General features: G+C 43.9%; 1 protein-coding gene across 2 annotated transcripts; it reads right to left on the bottom strand.

Moving 5' to 3' along the window:
- Positions 1 to 72: 72 nt before the first annotated feature.
- On the bottom strand, positions 73 to 18,976 carry RD3 (retinal degeneration 3, GUCY2D regulator). Of its 2 annotated transcripts, none has more exons than XM_026072293.1 (3): positions 18,961 to 18,976; positions 9,159 to 9,467; positions 73 to 2,914 (listed from the first exon to the last, which is right to left on the bottom strand). In XM_026072293.1, exons 2-3 carry the CDS (start codon positions 9,452 to 9,454, stop codon positions 2,617 to 2,619), a joined length of 594 nt encoding a protein of 197 aa, XP_025928078.1. In that variant the 5' UTR covers positions 9,455 to 9,467; positions 18,961 to 18,976; the 3' UTR covers positions 73 to 2,616. The 2 variants fall into 2 exon arrangements, with proteins under 2 accessions (XP_025928078.1, XP_025928079.1); XM_026072294.1 differs by lacking the exon at positions 18,961 to 18,976 and adding an exon at positions 18,239 to 18,381.
- Between the last annotated feature and the right edge of the window lie 6 nt (positions 18,977 to 18,982).

Genomic DNA, 18,982 nt, shown 5'->3' with positions numbered 1-18,982 from the left:
TATCCCTTATGATCACATGCTGCTGTGAGCCAAGTGTAACTTGCAGAAAAGATACAGTGAGTGTGATACTGCTTGAAAGTTTGGATTGAGTTTTATTGAGGAAATAGAAATAATAGGTAAGTCAAGGCATGAATGCTATAGCAGGTACTGCCCCAGCCTGGCTTCTGTATGTGGCTTTGACCAAAGGTCAGATTTGTCTCCTCTTGCTGACTATAAAACAAGAACAGTGTCTATCAGGTGAAAGTTATTAATGAAGTGCACACTATGGTTGTAGGGTGCTCTGATAGTGTCACCCTTCAGGTGATTCCCTTGGCCTTGTGCACTGGTGTAGGGAAGTTAACCGCTCCCAATTCTCCTCAGGAAAGAGTGAGCACATTACAGATGCTGTACAGTAACAGAGCTTTATATCACTGTATCAGAATGACCCTCCTCTCCCAGCAGTCCATCAAATATTGCATCAATACAGTCARTACTGAAGGTGTTGAAATAGAACACAAATGCAAATAAAATAACTAGAGAGCCATAGGGTGAAATTCATGACCCCATCTCAGCCTTCAGTACCATACAGTGTCTTGCAAATAAATAAAAAGATGCTTACCATTTTTTTAAAAAACAAGATTTTTTTGCAAATTGTGGTGATCCCTTGCTTAAAGATCACACAGCTTCTAGATAGCTAAGACTATGCTAAATATGACAGGCTTTTGTTTTTATTTCATGTACACAGTCACATATTACTGCACAAGGACACACGGCTGAAAAACACCAAGCTGACTGTCAGAAGGCTTTAAACTCTCATTGACCTGGAGTTGAAGTAGCCCAGCCCAAACTGGATGCTATATTTGAAAGCCCTGAGTTTTTGATGAAAACTTGCCTCTGCTTGATGTCCATAGGAGGGCTGCTGGCAGCAGTATTTATCAAGGGACTAGAAGCTCCAGCCTGGTGCCAGTGGTAAGGCCACAGGTTCAGGCTTGGCTTGCCCAGAAGAGAAAGAGGAAGAGCCAGAATCCCATAGTCTTAGAGAGCTGTTAAGGATTTGATCTTGATTTTTGTTTTATGCTGTCCTCCCCTACCACTGGAAGAATTTATAGTCTAGGATAGATTTCAAGTGCTGGAATTCATCCCAGAGTTGGCACAGCCTCAAAGAGTTTTATCCTGGCTGTAGTACCCACATGCTGCTGCRAAGATCCCCAGGGAAAGGGGTCAGAAACAGGCAAAAGAACAACAAAGCTAGGGGGTCCTCCAGAAGGCTATATCCCACCGGGATGACTCTCCAAAAGCCAGTCATACAGGGAGATCTTCCTTCCCCACCTCCTGCTGGTCACCACAAAGCATACTTGCTCTTAGGTTCTCTACAGGAACCACAATTTTCAGTGCCATTCCTTTTCCTTTTCTGATGAGAGTTCTCCCTGAGGATGCTGAATTAGATTCTGCTTAGTGGCATTTTCCTGTTTCCTTGAAGCATCATTTTAGAACTGTGCTGGCCTACAGGCTACTCAGTCTGCATTAAAGATTGCATCTCCTGTAATGGTATCAGCTCACTGGCCAGCAGCCTCTGATACACAGAAAAGCTTCCTTCTGAGCACTCATGGGGGAAGGATTAGGGAACAGACCTTCATCCACTGGAGCCCTTCAGCTGCTCAGAGCAGCAGCTTGTTAAAGTGACCTCAGTTCTTTGGCCTGTACAAAGAGCCTTGCAGGTGAATGCTGATTTCCTTCACCCTTCTCCTCTGTACAGTGATACTGTACTCACGACTCTTTCAAGCTTGGTGATAAATATTAATTTCGGTCCACTGAGTTATTACTGGGACATGGGGTGGAGCACCTAACAACACAGAACACCGAGGACCGAGCAGTGTGCTTGACACAGCACTGATATATGTGCTGGTATATCTACACAGCAAGTTGTTAGATTTCTATCTGCTCTGCACGTGCCAGGTTCGGGGGTGTTTGCCTGCACAAAAAAGAAAATACTCAAGAAACCCGAGCATGCACAAACTGGTTGCTGTGGAGCAATGTTGGTTCTCCATCTCAAAAAGCTTGAGTCTGTTTCTGCTCAGATTTGATTGCTAAATAATTGTCAGCAAAAAATCTGATCAAAAGCAGTGCTGCATTTACATGTGAAAAGTCTCCTGTAGCACTAAGGAAGGTTATTAGTTAGGAAAGTTCAGTTCTAACTCACAGGCCTGATCCTGCAAGCCTTACTCATGCAAGCAGCCTCCTCGCTTTCAGCAAGACTGCTGTAGTCAGCAGCTCTCACTAGTTTGGGCCAAAAGCTTTTATAGATAACTACATCCAGTCTGGGGGAAGGAGGGTGGAAGAGGGAGAAGAGAGACATCATAAAACTAATTCATCTCCCACAAGAAAGCAGTAATAAAAATGAGATAGTGACCCTTGCCCTTAAGGTTACTGAATCCTACTAAATTAAAGGAAAGGCTAGCATGTTTGGTAATAAATTGTGTCACAGACTGCATACATCAGCAGCAGTTACTATGGACACAGCTTCCAAGAGAGGCAGACAGGAAGAGAGAGCTGGAACAGAGAAAAAATGGCAGAGATAAAAAAGGGTTAACTGGGAGTTTAAAAGACCACTGTCTAAAAACCTTGTTCTGTATAGAGTCAGTAATCCTTGGCATTCCGAAATTCGGGCATGCTCCAAACCCTCCTGGTAGGCRGGGTGCCCCGTTCCACATCCTCAGAGATGGTCTTGATGTCACTGATGAATGGGGAAATCCTGGACCGGGATTTAAACGTTGTTAAGGAGAGGCTGGTTTTGTTCTTTGTGTTCCATTGCCTGGCAAGCTTCTTGGCCTCTTCCTCCTCTTTGATCTTCTCAGCAGCTTCCTGCAGGACGGAGCGGAAGAGCCGTGATATTTCCTGCACTTCTGGTTCATATTCAGTAATGAGTTGCCGGAATCTGAAAGCACAGTCAAGGCACAGCTTTGATTAAAAACATCAAATTAGGGATCACTGCCAAGTCACAGTATTAAGCTTGGAACTTGTACTCCCTTGCAAAATGGGCCTCCCTGGATTGAAGGGGAAAACAACAGCAACAACATGGAGAGGCCATGAAGATATGCTCAAAGTCTCTAAAAATCACAAGAAAACCAGAGAATGTGAGGAAACAGTGGCGTTGTAATTCAGACTGGCAAATAGGTACTTACACATTGATGCTAACCTGAATTGTGCAGAGCCTGGACGAGCAGGAGAATAGGTCTTGCTGAGGGTTAGCACATACAGTGGTAACAGATTTGCGGTATGTCGCAGACATCCTTTCTGCCTTCTGAGGAGGCATTTCAGTAGCATTATTGAAGAGCCAAGAATCCAGTCCTCACAATAGATCTACTTTTCCCTTTGTCCTAATCAGAAGCTTAGACAGATGAGTCCATCAAAACCCAGGTCTTTTCCACATTATTATTATACTGGGGAAAGTGTCTTGAAAGCAACTTTTTTTGCAGAGGTGAATTTGATGACTCATTCCACTACTTTATCTCCATGTGTGTTTTAAAGAGAGATGCTTTCATATTATATATATCTAAGAGTACATCCTCTTCTTTTGTATAGGCAACTGTGCACCCAAAAGACCTCATCACTGCCTCCAGTTTTAGAGGCTGTGTATCATACTGCTGGTTGGTGTCTCCAGATCAGATGGCTGTGTGTCGGGCTATTGCTGGACCTGTGACTAACTCTGGGAACAAGAGGGAAAATGGGTGTAGTGTTCCCCTTAAGCACAGGCCTCTAAAGCTAATGCTCTGTGTTGCTAATAACACTCCTAACCAATATATCTGAAATAAAGAGTTTTCTAAAATCAGGACATTTTCCACCTTCACAACCATCTGTCTGCACTCTACTTAGCTACAGCAGCAAGAATCACGTGGTGAACGCTGCTATTGCAGATGAGCAAATTTACCTCTGACTTTTCAGGACCAACATAAGAACTACTTCATATGGATTTGAGCAGGTCTGAAAACCAAACTGAAAGCAATCCAAAAGACTGTCTGCCAGTTGCCCAAAGAAAGCTACTGTCTTTCAGATGGAGAAGGGAAAGGGCACCTTTTCCCCTCCCCCCAACAGCATGAACTAACTCTTCCCCTTTTAATGCCCACTCAACTCCAGTACAAGCAGGTTTATGTAGGGGACCAGCCACATATGTAGTTTGAAAGGTGTGGATGCAACATATGTTTCTCAGTAGAAAGAGGGGACAGGTTATCAGGGGCTGACGCTATCAGGGGCTAGCTATCCCAGGCCATGTGTCAGAAGATAGAAAGTGTTTGCTGCAGCCACCTACGCATAACTGAAGCTATTCTCCTCAGCTATCAGTGAAAGCCAGTTGATGCACTGGCTGACCCAGTGGTCTTCTCTCTGCACAAAACACACAACATATAAAAACAGTAAAACCACTAGAATCAAAGAATATGGGTTTGTATCCTGCATGCCATACTAGGAAACAAACACCACAGCGCTGCTCCATGGAATCAAGCATAGAAAATTGCACAAGTCTCACTTATCTTCTAGCATAGGTTAATGCATGAAATAACAGTTTCAAATCAGGCAACTGCACAAGCTTATCTAAAAATCTAGTAGGGTTTCCCTACTCATCAGAAAAGTATACCTGTTTTATTTGTGAAACAGGATAGAATACTACCAGTAACTAACCTGTAATGTACTATAGAAGTTTAATGTAAATGTCTCAGACGTGACTGTCAACAAACCTTGAGCCAGCACAGCAGCCTGGTGGGTATATACATGCACACATAGGGATGAGTGTGTTCCCTCATCCAGGCTGTGCTTTAATCACAGTTCAAACAAGTTTGTTCTTTAAATTGTGACTCTTCAATTTCCCATAAAGCCATTAGATTTTAAGACTCTGGCTGTGCTTGGCACATATAAGCACATTTTTAAGCACTGTCACCTGCCTACCTTGTTCTCTAGGCCCCCAGTTCAGTAGGTTTCCTCAGTAAGGCCTGAACTTTAAAGACCTGTTAAATCCAATAGAAGTCAGTGGACTTAAACTATATGCTTATAGTAAAGCGCATTCTTGAATGCCTGCCTGAACCGGGAGCTCTAAGTTTAGTCATTCAAAGAAAACGTGGGATGCTTAGTGCTAGTAACTAGCTGCTGACTCCTGAATCTATATTTTGAGCAAGATTTCTGATTATATTGTACAGCTATGAACAGCTTTGCTAGAGAAGGCTACTTGACTCTCAAAGGACTGTGGTATTCACACTAACCACAACACTCAAGATGCATCAGCTCAAGCTCAAAATGGTAAACAAATCCATTTCTGATTTTAGTCATTTGTTTTACATTCAGGCACATTATGAAGCCCACTTCCTCTATACATAATCCTTTACAAAATTACAGTTCTTAGCCTGTGGTATTAATGACATCGCAGATCACCAATATGTGGGTTTGCTTTTCCATATTAGGCTTTTTTATTTGTTTCTCTCTGGGCAGAGAAGGACAGAAGCCAACAGTTTTACTTTTGCTGAAACTGAAAGAAACCAAACAGCCCACAACAAAAGCTGAACAGAGCTAGATCTCAGAGTCAAGATAGCAAAATCTAGCATTCTGTATTTGCAAGCTGGTAGTCTACTCATTCAGTTTAACCATGGCACTTAGGTACTAAGGGTCTCACCAAAATCATTCATTGTCATTTCCTTCAAATGGCTCAAGGATTTAATTTTAAATATAATCAGCAAGTCTCCAACTCAGTAACCTTTGACTACAGCTGAACTGCACCTGAACATAATTGCTTTGTATGCATGAAGTGAATCAGACTCTCCAGATATTTGATGGAGGAAGTGATGGTATTTGAAGCGTATTTGAATCCTTCTGGAATTTCAAGAGACTAAGAAAAGTTTCAATGGATCCAAAATACAACTTTTACAAAACAGGCAACCTGGATCTGAAAAAAACCTCGCCTTTAAAAAGGACTCCTATCCATCCTCCTCCACATCCAAAGAAAGAAACATGTAGAAACGCTGCCTATCAGTAGATGTGACTGTAGCCACACAAAAGGACAACTTTGATTGATAATCATTTAGTTTTTTGGAGATGAAAGTGACATCTTTGACAACTCATACAAAAATGTTTTGTTCTGGCTTTGACTTGTCGCTGAGAATCTCACAAAAAAGGAGACTCGGCATGACACGAACAGAACAAACTCCGCTGTCTTCTAAAACACACACTACTTGTGTCATTTAAGTATTATATGTTTGCTGAGTAGATCAAAAAGGACATCAGCTCTTCAAATGGCGGAGAGTGAAGGGAAAGGATCAAGCCTGATATGTCAGAGACAGAACCAAGGCCTTCTCCGAAGCACATGCTCTGCATTGGAATTTCCAAATGCAAGATTGTAAATTTTTTTTTTTGGCAGAAGATTTTACTAAAAGTTGCTAGATATTAGAAGGTCACAGGGTATTCAAGAGGGAACATCAGAAGTGCAGTGATCTTGTGATTAAATACTTAATTGGAAGTCCGAAGATTTTAACTGAATTCCTAACTATCATACTGATCTTGTACAATTTTGGGCAAGTTATTAAAATGTCTACATTATCTCACTTTGAGATGGGAATTAATACCAACTTTGACTGTCTTTCAGTTAGATTGCATGCTCCTTCCTTATTCAGTACATGTTCAGTTCCAAGCATGACTGGTCCCATTCTTTTTCATTGTTTCCAGGTCAGCAATTGAGGATTTCTGAACCACAGACCTCTCAGTTAGAAGGTAGAGAAGGAGAGGAGGGTTCAACTGTTCACTGTGTCTTCCAATAGAAGAAAAAGTGGTTATTGAATAAAACTTGTACATGTTTAAAACAAACAAAACAAAATACAGTTTGCTATAGCAAAACTGTAGTTCAGATGTGGAACTCTGCCACAAGATGCCAAAATGCTAAAAGTTTACACGTGCTCAAAAAAAAAAAAACTGAAAAAAAACTAATGAAAGAAAAAACCACATAGGGCAATTATATACAGAGGTACCACCTGTGGCTGAGAAAGTCTCTAAGTCACAAGTCACAGTAGGTTGGAGGCTATACAGAAGATATTGTAATCATCCATCCTGTAATATTTGCATGCTTCATTCTTTTCCCTACACAGATGCTACTGTCCACTATCTCAGATACTAGACTGCACATTAGATCAAACAGACCTTTGACCCAATCCAGTTCTGTCATTCTTATGGCTATCACGTTCCTTTCTCAACCACTGAATTGAAATCATAAAGGCAATGCAAGCCTAAGTTTTTTTAACGTGGCTCTGCTAACCACTGAAACTCCATGATATGGAACAACAAGAAACATGTCACTTCTTGAATGATACTGTAATGCAATTTATAATAGCTTATAATGGCAATTTGCAAGAGTCTTTTTTAAAGGATGTTTTTGTCCTTTGCCATAGTTATGCCACATGCAGCCCACCAATACTGCTGAGCAGGTTTATGTACTGTTAACAGTAGGCTGAATCCTGAACAACACTGAGCAGCTATAAGTTGTGGAAAAACACAAGCACTCTTGTGCGTGATCTGGCTCAGCAAAGCAAAAAAATTCTTTTCTGAAGCAGAAGATGAACTTTGAGGCCTCCCATCTCCAATGACAAATGCCTGCTCTCATGGAAATACCTGCCTGCCAGACAGGCATCGCTCAGCGCCCCTGAGGAAGGTGAAAATAACCCTGAACCCCAAAGGGTTTATAGTGGCTTGTTTACAGCATGACTTGGAGTTATATAAGCAAATATAAGGCAAGTGCTATTCCCAGCAAACTTTCACAGGAGAGAACTTGGCCACTGAATGATCCCAAATCTCTGATTCTGCCACCATGGCAACCTTTGTAAGAGCCAAATCCTGGTGTCTACTTGCTTCCGAGGTTCAGCCCTGGACAAGACGGGGGTTGGAGAGGGAGCTTTGGCATCTCTGCCAGACCCCACTGTAAGACAGAGGAACAACTGTTCCCAGTGCTCTTAAGAGTTGCGGTTCAGAAGCTGTAGATCTGTTTGTTCAAGGGAAGCCAGGTGCCAGCAGATTGCAGTGAGGGACTGCAGGGTGCTGAGCACCCCTGCATATGTGGCCTGCCAGAATTATCTTCTTAATAGTTCCAACCACAGGACATGCTGAAAAGGGGCAGTGGATAATAAAGGCCCATTTCACTACTTCACTTTGGCTAGGGTGACTTTAGAGTCATTACTCCTCACCTGCACTGGGCTAAGCAAGAAGACAAACAGTCTTGGTTTTAAATAAATAAGTAAGTAAGTAAGTAAGTACGTACAGACACCTCTCTCCCTTCCAGTTTGCATGCCTACTGCAGGCTTAGATCTATTTCTGGTCACTGTCATGAAAGGTTACTCAGCCAGCAAGCAGCAATCCCATATCTAGCACTTGGCAGGCTCAACAGCAAGTCCATGAAACTGTGTCAACATCTATACTGCAAAAGACAGAAGCATCTCCTTGCTGTTCAGCCCAACTGCATGCCCCACCTGCATCCTACTGCATGCCAAGAGAGGCCCCAAACATGCACTCCCTCCTTTCCCTGGGAAAACAAGGCTCACAGGCTGAAAAGAGCAATAGCATCTTTTGGTTCCACTGGACACTGTGGGGACACATGCCTGTGTAGACCTGCTGCACAGCTTAAAGGATAGAAGACCCTAGTCAGAGTAGACAAACACTAAAACGGGTTGTCCAGAGGCTGTGGAATCTCCACTTTGGAGATATGCTACACTGGACAGGACGAGGCCCTGAACAACCTGATCTAACTTCGAAGTTGGCCCTACTTTGAGTGGGATGTTGAACCAGATACCTCCAGATGTCCCTTTCAACCTGAATTATTCTAAGATTCTAAGACTGAAGCAACAGCCTTCATGATACTTAATCTGTAACTGTTCATCAGGCAAAAAAAACTTTCTCAGGCTGGTCAGAAACATAAAGCACTCGAGCCACTCTCTGGGGGAAGTGGCATTTAGTAGCTTTTTGAAGAAAAGGATACCATATTAAACTGACTTAAAACATTAGATCTCTCTTCTTGCAGAAAGGTATTGTCACAATGTGATTTATGATACAGGATGCCAAGTCTTGGTTCTGTGTTCTAAGAAACTCGCTGTCCCTCCTTGCATACCGCAAGGGGGAGAGGGGGAAAGGAAGAGTGTGTATCATCAGATCTTTTACTGTACCTTAATATGACCGGCCCACAGTAGGAAGGATGTATTTTGGTACACATATCTTCTAGCTGCAGCCGTTCTCCTGGGCTGATATCATAGCTCTGCTTTGGATAGCTGACCAGCCAGCCGTAGTCCACCCCAGTCTTGATCTTGCGATACTCATTCTCCCGCTCTTGCTGCTGCTTCTCTGCCTGCTTGATTTGCCAACTCAGCTCCATCATTAGCGTCTCAACCACCATCTCTGTGGGGTTCCTCTGGGAAATCCGGTTTGAGGGCTCATTCCACCTGAACCAGGATGCCAGTGACATAGTGCCCTGCGTTCTTCATTGGGAGCAGGATTGGGGATGGGGCAGAGAGAAAAAGAACAACATTGCCATGATCAGCACAGTTCAGACAACAATATTCTCCCCCACACCCCTTGAATCTGTTGTTCACCTAAAAGTGCTACTGGATTAGCCACTTGGAACCAGCTGAGCACCTTGAGAAATCTCACCTGTAGCAGCCAGTTTGTGCAGAGGAAGAGGCGAAGCGCACAGGGGCACCATTTCCCTTGAACCTCCAGTCATCACATAATTAAAATGACAGTCACAGTCCCCACATTTGAAGGCAAGCCAAAAGGATACCTGCTCTCTCTAGGTTAGGCCAGGGAAGCACACTCTACCCCAGGGAAGAGCTGAGGCTAGGGCATGACCTCACAGCACCCTGCAAAAATTCAACGTAYGAAATCAAGTGTTTACAGGTATTCCTGGGAACCATGTTCCAGCCGGCAGTGGATCCTCGGCAGGGAGGTCAGGATAGACGACCTGGTCTGGATTGCTGCTACCATAACAGAAATGGTAGAGCTCATCTGTACTTAGCCTGCACTGGGAGGAGCAACAGTTGCATTAACGACAAGGTCAGGCAGAGCTTTTAAAATTATTTAGCAAAGGAGTTGCATGCAGAGGGAGAGGCTACACCATCTTCTGCAAACAGAGCCCAACTGTTGGTTATGCTGGAAGAGCACACTTTAGGCACTACCACCAGTGCCAAGGGCTGGGCTGGCTGGGAAGTGGCAGCACACCAAGGTTTACGTTGTTGTTATTTCTAAGAGAGATGTTTCTGCTGCTGGCAATTTATGCAGCACTTAGAAGGCAAAACAAACTGCACCAATCAGCTCAGCAAAGCACTGAATTAACTTCCCTCCCATCCAATCCCTTCATGTAGTCATTTTAAGAGGACAAGGCATGGAACAGAGTTATTAACTATTGCATTTGAATTTAAAGACAATGGAGTCCAAAACTGGCACTAGGGACCTGAACAGGAGCAAAACAGCACCTGTTTCTTCACACAGCACACTAACGTGCCTTGTTCCTCCCACCCATTAGACACCAGGGAGAAGGGGTGGCACAAATTATGGCTGCAGCTGGGATTACCGAAAGGCTATTCCTAGCAGCAGCCCAATCAGGACATGGCTTCAAAAGTTAACATACAGGCAATGGATTAAARAGCCTGATTCCACATGGTCTGAGCAAATTCTTACTACTTAGAAACACAACCACGAAGACAGATATAAGAGGGAGAAAAATATTGCTTTTGATTTATGTCATCTTGGGGCCTAGAGTCTTTAGTCACTGCAAATTACCAGAAGTTCATAACTACCCAGTATTCTCACTAAAGCTGAGAACTAGGAGCTCCTGGACTCCCTAGCGCCAAGAAAACCATTGCCATCTGCACTGGCTGAGAAGGTTGCTTCTGTTGCTTCCGTGCCTTTGCCATTTCACCTTCCAGTAATGCAGCCTTATTTTCTTTCAGAAATGTTCGTATTATGTAAATATGCCACACCATTAAAGGAAAATGCTCCAAACACCCGGATAGTCTGTACAGTGTCTCAAGTCTGAAATAATTTCAAGGTCTACTCCTTAGACTTTTCTAGAATCAGTAAGTTTGGCAAACTGCATGAAAGGACTGGTTTCACCAGTCCAATATCCTACCTCTCACAGCAAGCACTACCTGTTTCTTCAGAAGGAAGACATAAAACACTGAAAACTTCCACAGGACTCAGATCTAGCTGCCTAGGCTTGTAAGGCTGCACCTGCGCTTCTTGGACTGTATGAACAGTAATGCCTTTGCTAGTTTACAGTGCTCATACATGAGGGATCCCTGTAGCAACTGGTTTTTAGCCTTAAGTACCAGATATGATTGCTCTTATGATAGCAGCCATAGTCAGCAGCTGCTGGAAGTCATTCTGCTCTTATCTAATATCTGTGTTCTGCAGGAAGAGCAGCAGCAGGTCCTTTCATTTGCTTTCATCCCCGGGTGACCCCAGCTACCAGCCATCTCTTGCTCTCGCATCATCACAGCGCTTTGCTGCCTGCTGCTGGCTTACTTGCCCAAGACATGTGAGTGAACTCAGGCTGGGACAGCTTCAACTCTGCAGTTCTACCGACCTAAAATGTACCAGGATCTTGTTACATGCCAGCCTCTACTCATCATTACAGGTTTTTAAGGGTGAAGATCCTGAAAGCCTAAGACCTCTTCCTTTGTCTTATCACCCCCTGTGTATAGTATAGGTGAGCCCCCTGCTAGCAAGTGAGCAGCAAAACAGATCACAAACTGTTGCAAAAGGGTTTAAAAGCTTTCTGTCTGTTTTCAGCTCATGTGATAACAGCAATTTATCATAAGCTTTTGCAGGTATCTGACCAATTTACATTATCATTGCTATTTTCATCTGTACCTTCACCTGATGAGGCTGAGCATGCCCTATTACTTGTAGTATTTTACCAGCCAAAGGGTTAGCTTACTCTGCTTTTATTCTGGCTGTGACCTGGTCTCACACTGGTTTAACTCCGCTAACTTCAGTGCCGTTAACCAGGGGTAAGTCAGTATAAAAAAGCACAACTGTGAAACTGAGACTGTTCTACCTCCTCCCAATTATTCCTAGCTCACCAGCTATTTCATTAGAAGAGGGACGAGGGGGTAATTTAGTGGTCAGAACTGGGAAACAGAACAAGGAGGAGGCCTGGGCTCTGACTTGACCCACCCTGGCTTTTACATGGTCCTGAGTTCTTCTTACTGCCATTTTTTTGCCTAGCACTTATGCTGGGTATCAAGGCAGTTCTGCAGAGGACAATCAGTTAGAAAAATATTTCAGATATATTGTCARAGCACAGCCTGCTGAACCCAAGCTTGGCACTAATGGAGAGCTTTCATAAAACACTGGTGACATGCAGATTAGCTTTTGCARAAGAACGCGTGTGATATAGGAACATGGATACCACTGATTCTGAATGGGGCTTGCACTTATCTCTCATGTGTTATCTGAAAATCCACTTCCAAATGAGAAGAGTATGAAGTAAGGAAAGCATCTCACCTGCCACTGAAATGGCCTGTTCTCAAACGAAGGAAAATCTTATCCAAGCATTTTATGCACAGTGGCAGCTTGTGCTGGCTGTTCCTAAGGGAGCCTTGTTTGTATGAGATTGTTTCCTTCCCTATCCCTCGTCCATCATCTCCTCCTCCTGGGAGCTGGAAACTGGCCATCTCTATTTAGCAGGATTGACAAGCCACCACTCTTCCCAATACTGGTCCTTGCAGCCTGCAGGAGGTACTATGGGCTCCACTAATTGTAGCTGCTGTTTTCAATTTAAAGTTCACATGCAGGCTAATCATTAAATGACTCAAAATGGCTTTCCTATTAGGGAAGATTCAAAGGACTGTTAGCAGGATGTGGCCAAGTAAGGGGAGGGAAAGGGTTCAGAATTACCTTCTTATTGAGAAAAAGTACAAAAGTGTACTTTGCAAGCATTCATGTTAAAATTATTAAAAGAAAGAAAGAGACACTGCCCCATCTGATATTTATGCTGTACAGCTGGCCAGTTTTCTGGTCCTTCATAACAGGTTAATTTGGGAGCTAACTTTAATCCAGCTGATGAACTGGTCAAGTGTTATTCAAGCAAAATTTTAGGGTGGTTTATTGAAATTCCATCCAGAAGCGTTCTGAGTTTCAAGATTTCTGTGTCATTGACTATACTAGAAGTCAAACCTTCCCTTCACACTGTTGACTACAAGTCTGGCCAACTACCTCACAGGGTTTTAAGCATCCTTTTACCTTAGTTACATGAAAGCCTGGAATTTCTGGCTTCCCTCTCACACACAGCCTCTGAGGGTTTCCTTCAATTTTTAGTGATTTTTGGTACCTTTGAGGCTTTCTCAAGTAAAAGTTTCCTTTTTGCTTTAGTTATAAAGGAACTTTTTGCTCTTTCCAAATCTCATTTCTCAACATTGCCAACAATTCCTGCATTTGTTTTCTTCCCACCTCCTCTAGAGCGTTCTCCACTCTGTTCTCACCATATGCTCTGTACTACTACCCCACTTCTTCCACCTCTCCCCTTTAGCTTCACCCGTATTTCCCCCTGTGCTTTCCACTTCTTGCTCCAGAGACTGCAAAAAGGAGTCAGCAGTAGTATCAAGGTCTGCYTGGCTTACTCAGTTTCTCACCTTCCCAAAACAGGATTGCAGCCTTTCCTAGCTCTTTTACTAACAAAGGGAATATTTTTTCTGTAACTTGCTCTCTGGCTATTGTTTGGTCAACTGGAGGCTGTTCATATAACCAGACAGACATCAATCTCCTTCAAGCAGGATCACCACTTGCTAAGACTTGTTACATCAGGGCTGCTTTCTGGTAAGCCATGAGTGAACCAGCAGCACCTGCTTCCCTTGTAGAAACTGAACTTCTGAGAATGAGGAATTCCCTTTCCATTGATCCTTCTTATGGTTTCTAGCTTCCAAAGTCCTCCAGGACTGGAAAGGAGTAGGCAGAGAGTGGGATCTGCATTTGTGAAGAGTGAGAATACAGACTGACTCTCTATAAAGGTATGTGCTCAGTTTGACAGGTCTCCTGTGGTTTGCCTTTCTCTTAGCAGTCTGTTAATCCAGGAGTACTACTGATAATCCTTACTGACTGACAGTAGTCCTAGGGGTATGTCAGCTGTGCCAGGGCAGAGGGAGAAAAGTCTTGAGGGCTTGGACGAGTAGGAGTCTAATCCAAAGTCTGGTGATGTCAGCGGAGATATTGTCATTCATTTCAGTTGGCTATAGATAAGAGTCCCAGGAAATCCACTGTCAGCCAGGCAAAGCATGCCGACAAATTGGGCTGAGGAGCTAGGAAATACCTTCTCTCCCATCTTGTGGGTGGTAGTTTCTCACTACTTGCGGCAGAGAGCAGAGAGAGAGAGAATTTGTTCATGCAGGATACCCACTCAACCTTTTTCCCCACATACCAGATCACAGAGTAACAAATAAGGAAGATGATTTCTAAAAGAACTGGGACAAGCCCCATCCCCAAATTGTGCTGATAATCTGAGACACTTTTTAAAGGAGCTGGAGTCACAGGAAAAACAGAAGATGTGAAACTGTAGGTCATATGAAAATAATGAATTAGTTTTTATTTTCTTCTTTGGTAAAGTTTGGATTACATCACTCAGAAGAGTCAGAAACCCAGTGTCCTCTGGACAGCAAAGGTATCTAATCATCTCTCTACACTGTAACTCAAAGGCAGATTAAAGCTGTTTTGGCTACACCCATCTCAGAAGTTTGTATGTGATAACTGATGCAACCAGCTTCTCAGGCAAAATGTGTTGTCAGGGCTGTGCTGCTAGCTATACCTGCGTGAGGCAGTGTAAGTAGTGACAGCATCATAGATGAATCCCAAATTCCGTTTTTCTTGTGATAAAGATATTCTAATTTTGTTCCAAACAAAGAATCTTAGCACAGTTCTAATTAAGAAACTGCTGTCAACACCTTCCCAATTTTATTTATATAACCCACCATAACCTTGTAATAGAATCCCTGCTCTCTGTTCTCCACCACTTTTCTGCAAAGTTAGTTATTGTTATCCTTTGCATACAGAGGTTTACCTTCCCAGGGCCCAAAGAACGCTACTTCCCCTCTGGCTGGAATCTCCCTTATTGTTTGGCAATGTGGAAGGCTACGGTGTTTACAATTACTTGCCGTGCTATTGTAATCTCAGTGGAAATTATGACCTTAGATTGAGAGCCCACACCTATCCCCCTGCCTTGCTGGGTGACAATTAGCACTGAAAAGCATTTGATAGAGCTTTTCAATCARGACACTTAAAAGCAATGCAAATATTCTGATAGTAATGCAACAGCACTCCTCATTCTGAACTGCCAAATAGAGAGAATTCTTGGGGACACTCAGCGGTCTGCTTTTAGACCACATCAGAGAATGTATTCCACTTTATGAGCATACTTGTTCTCTTGTTTTGAAGGACACAAGCTATTTGTGGACAAAGAATTTTCACGGTGGTTAATATATATCCAAGGATATGACCCTGTTTCAAGTAGCAGGGAGTTTTGAATAACAGAAGAGTAGSGGATCAGGCCAATGCTTTAAACGAAACATTATTTATTGTCAAGTCTTCATGGCTGCAGGTGTTAAAGGATGACAAATAGAGCCTGACAGCAATGTCTAAGAGAGAGCTAACGGGGGCAGGGACACTGTGGCACCCAGCAGGCACTCACATGCCAGGTAATGCTGACCCCCCCCCCCTTGCTTAGGGCTAGACCAGCCTGCTGCAGGCTGATGGTTCCTGCTGCTGTGTTAGTTTGCTTCTGAATGACAGGAACTCTCGGAGATGTGCGAGGTGCACGCTGCCATTCTGCATACAGTCTGATTTTCATATTCTATACGATTTTTTCTCCACTAGACTCTGCACTCTCAGCATTATAGAAATGGGCTGGCTCTTTGTCTGGTGTAATTGCCACAGAGTTATGAGTCACTTAAGCCATTTATGAATGTGCTCGATGGTTAAAAAATAAAAAAAAAAAAAAATCAGCTTTTAGGTAGCATAACAGAAGGGCAGCCAGAGCATATCAAGCTGCAGGAGGTGCTGCAAGATAAAAGAGAACTAAAAGTGATACCATTTCTACCAAAGGAACATTTGAGTGGCCTTTTGAAACTACCACAATGGTTATGGCATACATAGTTACGTCACATTTTATACAGTTCTGAAATCTGAAGAGATTTCTTTGTAATGAAACTCTTTAAAATTGAGAATACAAGTAAAATGTTGCCCTGACTTCCCTTACATTTGTGTAGTTTCTAATACATTCTTTGAGCATCAGTCTTTTAGATAAGAAATATTTCTGGTGCATTTCACATCTGTACTTAGAACAAGTACAAGCTGAAGAAACAAGAACTTGGCCTGAACTGGGCTCAGATGTCAGTGAGAAAGCTATTTTTAAATGACCAATCAAAACAACATAGGAAGAAAATGTAGCTGATCAAAACTGGTATGGCTTCATGATCTTCAGTGTGGCTGGACTAATATAAAACAGATTCCCTTCACTGAAAAAATAAATAAATAAAAGAGCTGTGTTGATTAACTCCAGGTGAAAACCCAGCCTACAGATTTTGAAGGAAAAGTGAAGGTACAGCCCAAGAGCCTAGAGCTCTCGTTATGCCTGGGACTTGCTACAGAAGATAATCTTCATGTTATCTGCAGTAGCAAAAGGGTGGGCGTTTTTCAAATCTGCTTACGGAGCATAGTAGCATTTTACAGTTTGCCTACTTACCAGAGCAAATAAGTTCCATCTGCTGAGCACCAGGACTATTTCTATGCCAAATTCCCACTCATGTTTTAAACAATAAATATTTTCTAATACCAACCATAAAAATATCATATAAGAGTTACACTAGACTGTTACTTAAACCTACCAAAGCCAGGAAGTTAAAACACACACTGATCTGCTCTGTTTTTTTGCTCAGACATGGCTACCTTGCTGTGGTGGTACATCAAACACATCTTCAATACTATACCCTAGTTTGATCTCCGCAGGCTGCAAAGTCAAGCTTTCAGCAGTATAAAGGGACCTAAAGTATTCTTCACCAGTCATGTAAATGAGAGATCACAAGTAATAGGGGCACAGAGCTTTCCTGTTATTAAAACTACACAAACCACAAAATGCTACCATAAAGCAACAATAAACATCTGATGCAGGTCTTCAACAAAAAATGATTTCAAAATTAAAACTCAGAGAGATCCCTGGCTCACCCTTTTCTATTCTACTATTATACTCTGTTATTAAAAGTGCAATAATGTCACAAATTTTGGAGTTTCTAATATTGTCATTCACAGCAGATACTTATATCTGTAGAATTATATGAGCTTAAAAATGTACGAGCTTGAAATTCAGACCCAAAAGCACATTATCACCAGCTGTCAGGTCCGCTGAAGTATTTCTTATTTATGTATTGTGGCATGGACCAGACTAAGTTCTGTGAAAAAGGGTAGGGAAGATGTGCATTCCTCATTCAGTTTGAGGTCTGATTCTGCTGTGAAAGCGAGAGTAACTCACTGCATCATAAGGTGAGAATCCATTTTAACAGATGCCTATATATTTCTGTTCAGTGATGAATCTTGGTTACAGTATCTATCAGAAAGAGCATTTACTGGAGAGCCTCAACATCTCAGTCTTAACTCACAGCAGCACTATTAACTTATGTGGGAGTTCTGCTCATACTGGAGAATACTAGGATCAGTGTTGAAGTTTGGTCCTTGTGACAGAAGTTACTTAAAAATACCCATTTTAGTGCTCATAAGAAGAATGCTAGACTTACAGTATGAAAACTTAAGCCTCTCTTCATAGAGATCACATACAGCATAGGGAGCAACAGGCAGAGCTCTGGGAAACCTTGTGCTTCCCATCTGCAACAGCTGTGTGACCCACCTACTGCCCATCCGCAGGCAGCAGCCATCCAAGGAGCCACCAGCACTGCTGCTGCCTTGAGCCAGACCTTAATTAATGTGGTAGCACTAAGGGATGTAGAAGTGCAGTCCATTCCTCACTCACACTGCCATAAATCCAAAGTTATCTGACTGACCTTAGCAGTACCACTCAGAGGGTCACTAAGTTCTGGACTTCAGCACAGACACTTAGCAGGGCAGGTGTCAGACTGGAGACAGGCTGCACAAACCATGCTTTCCTCCTAATTTCCTCCTCTTTACGCAACCAGTTACCCAACACAAAGCCGCTGGGAGAGCTGCCCACGTGCCCTGGCCCCCTGCCTGCCCGCCCACCCACCCTGCTCACCTTGGCGGCCGTGTGCCCAGGCAGACCCACACTGCAGCAAGCGACCAGGGAGAGGCCTGGTGCAGAGTCAAGCCCTCRCAACGGGCACGGCAAACTTAAACCCCCGTTGGGATGTGGATTAGACCTGGTGACCAGCATTTAAAGGGATAACAGCTGAGCTTGCAGCTGATTTTCCTTCGCGCTGTCGGGGCTCGGTCCAGTACCGCTAAAACATACAGCAACCTGCCAAGAAGGTGACGCCCACTGACTTGGCCGGACTTTGGTATCTGTTTAAAAATCCCCCCCCCCAAACTGAGAACTTTGTGGGGTGTTCACATCCGAAGCCGAGCCGATACTCGGAGGAGATGAACGCGTTTGCAGGATTTGGGCTCTACAGAGCCGTTAAGCCGGGCTCGCTCTTCTGCCGCCGCCGCCCGGTGCCGGGGCGGCCGTTGGCGCTAACGGCTCTAGCCCCGGCGGGGGGCGCGCAGCGCGCGCAACCGCCCGCTCCCTCACGGGGCAGCGCCCCGTCGCGCCGGGCCCCGGGCTCGCCCCGCCGGCGCCGCCACCCGATTTAGCTGCCCCGGGTCGCCCCCGCGCAGCGGGACAAGCCCCCCGCACCCTCCTCTCCCCTCTCGAGGGCGAAGCCGCCGGCCTCTTCCCAGAAAGGGCCGGGAAACACGGCAGTGCCCTCCGCTGCGCGCCACCCCGGCCCCGCCGCGGCCGCGCGCCCCGCGCCTTACCGCGGCCACCCGCTCCCGTCCC

The sequence above is a fragment of the Apteryx rowi genome, unplaced genomic scaffold (assembly GCF_003343035.1).
Source record: "Apteryx rowi isolate R43461 unplaced genomic scaffold, aptRow1 scaffold_34, whole genome shotgun sequence".
Classification (NCBI taxonomy): Eukaryota; Metazoa; Chordata; class Aves; order Apterygiformes; family Apterygidae; genus Apteryx; species Apteryx rowi.
This window is presented reverse-complemented; position numbering and strand designations above follow the sequence as displayed.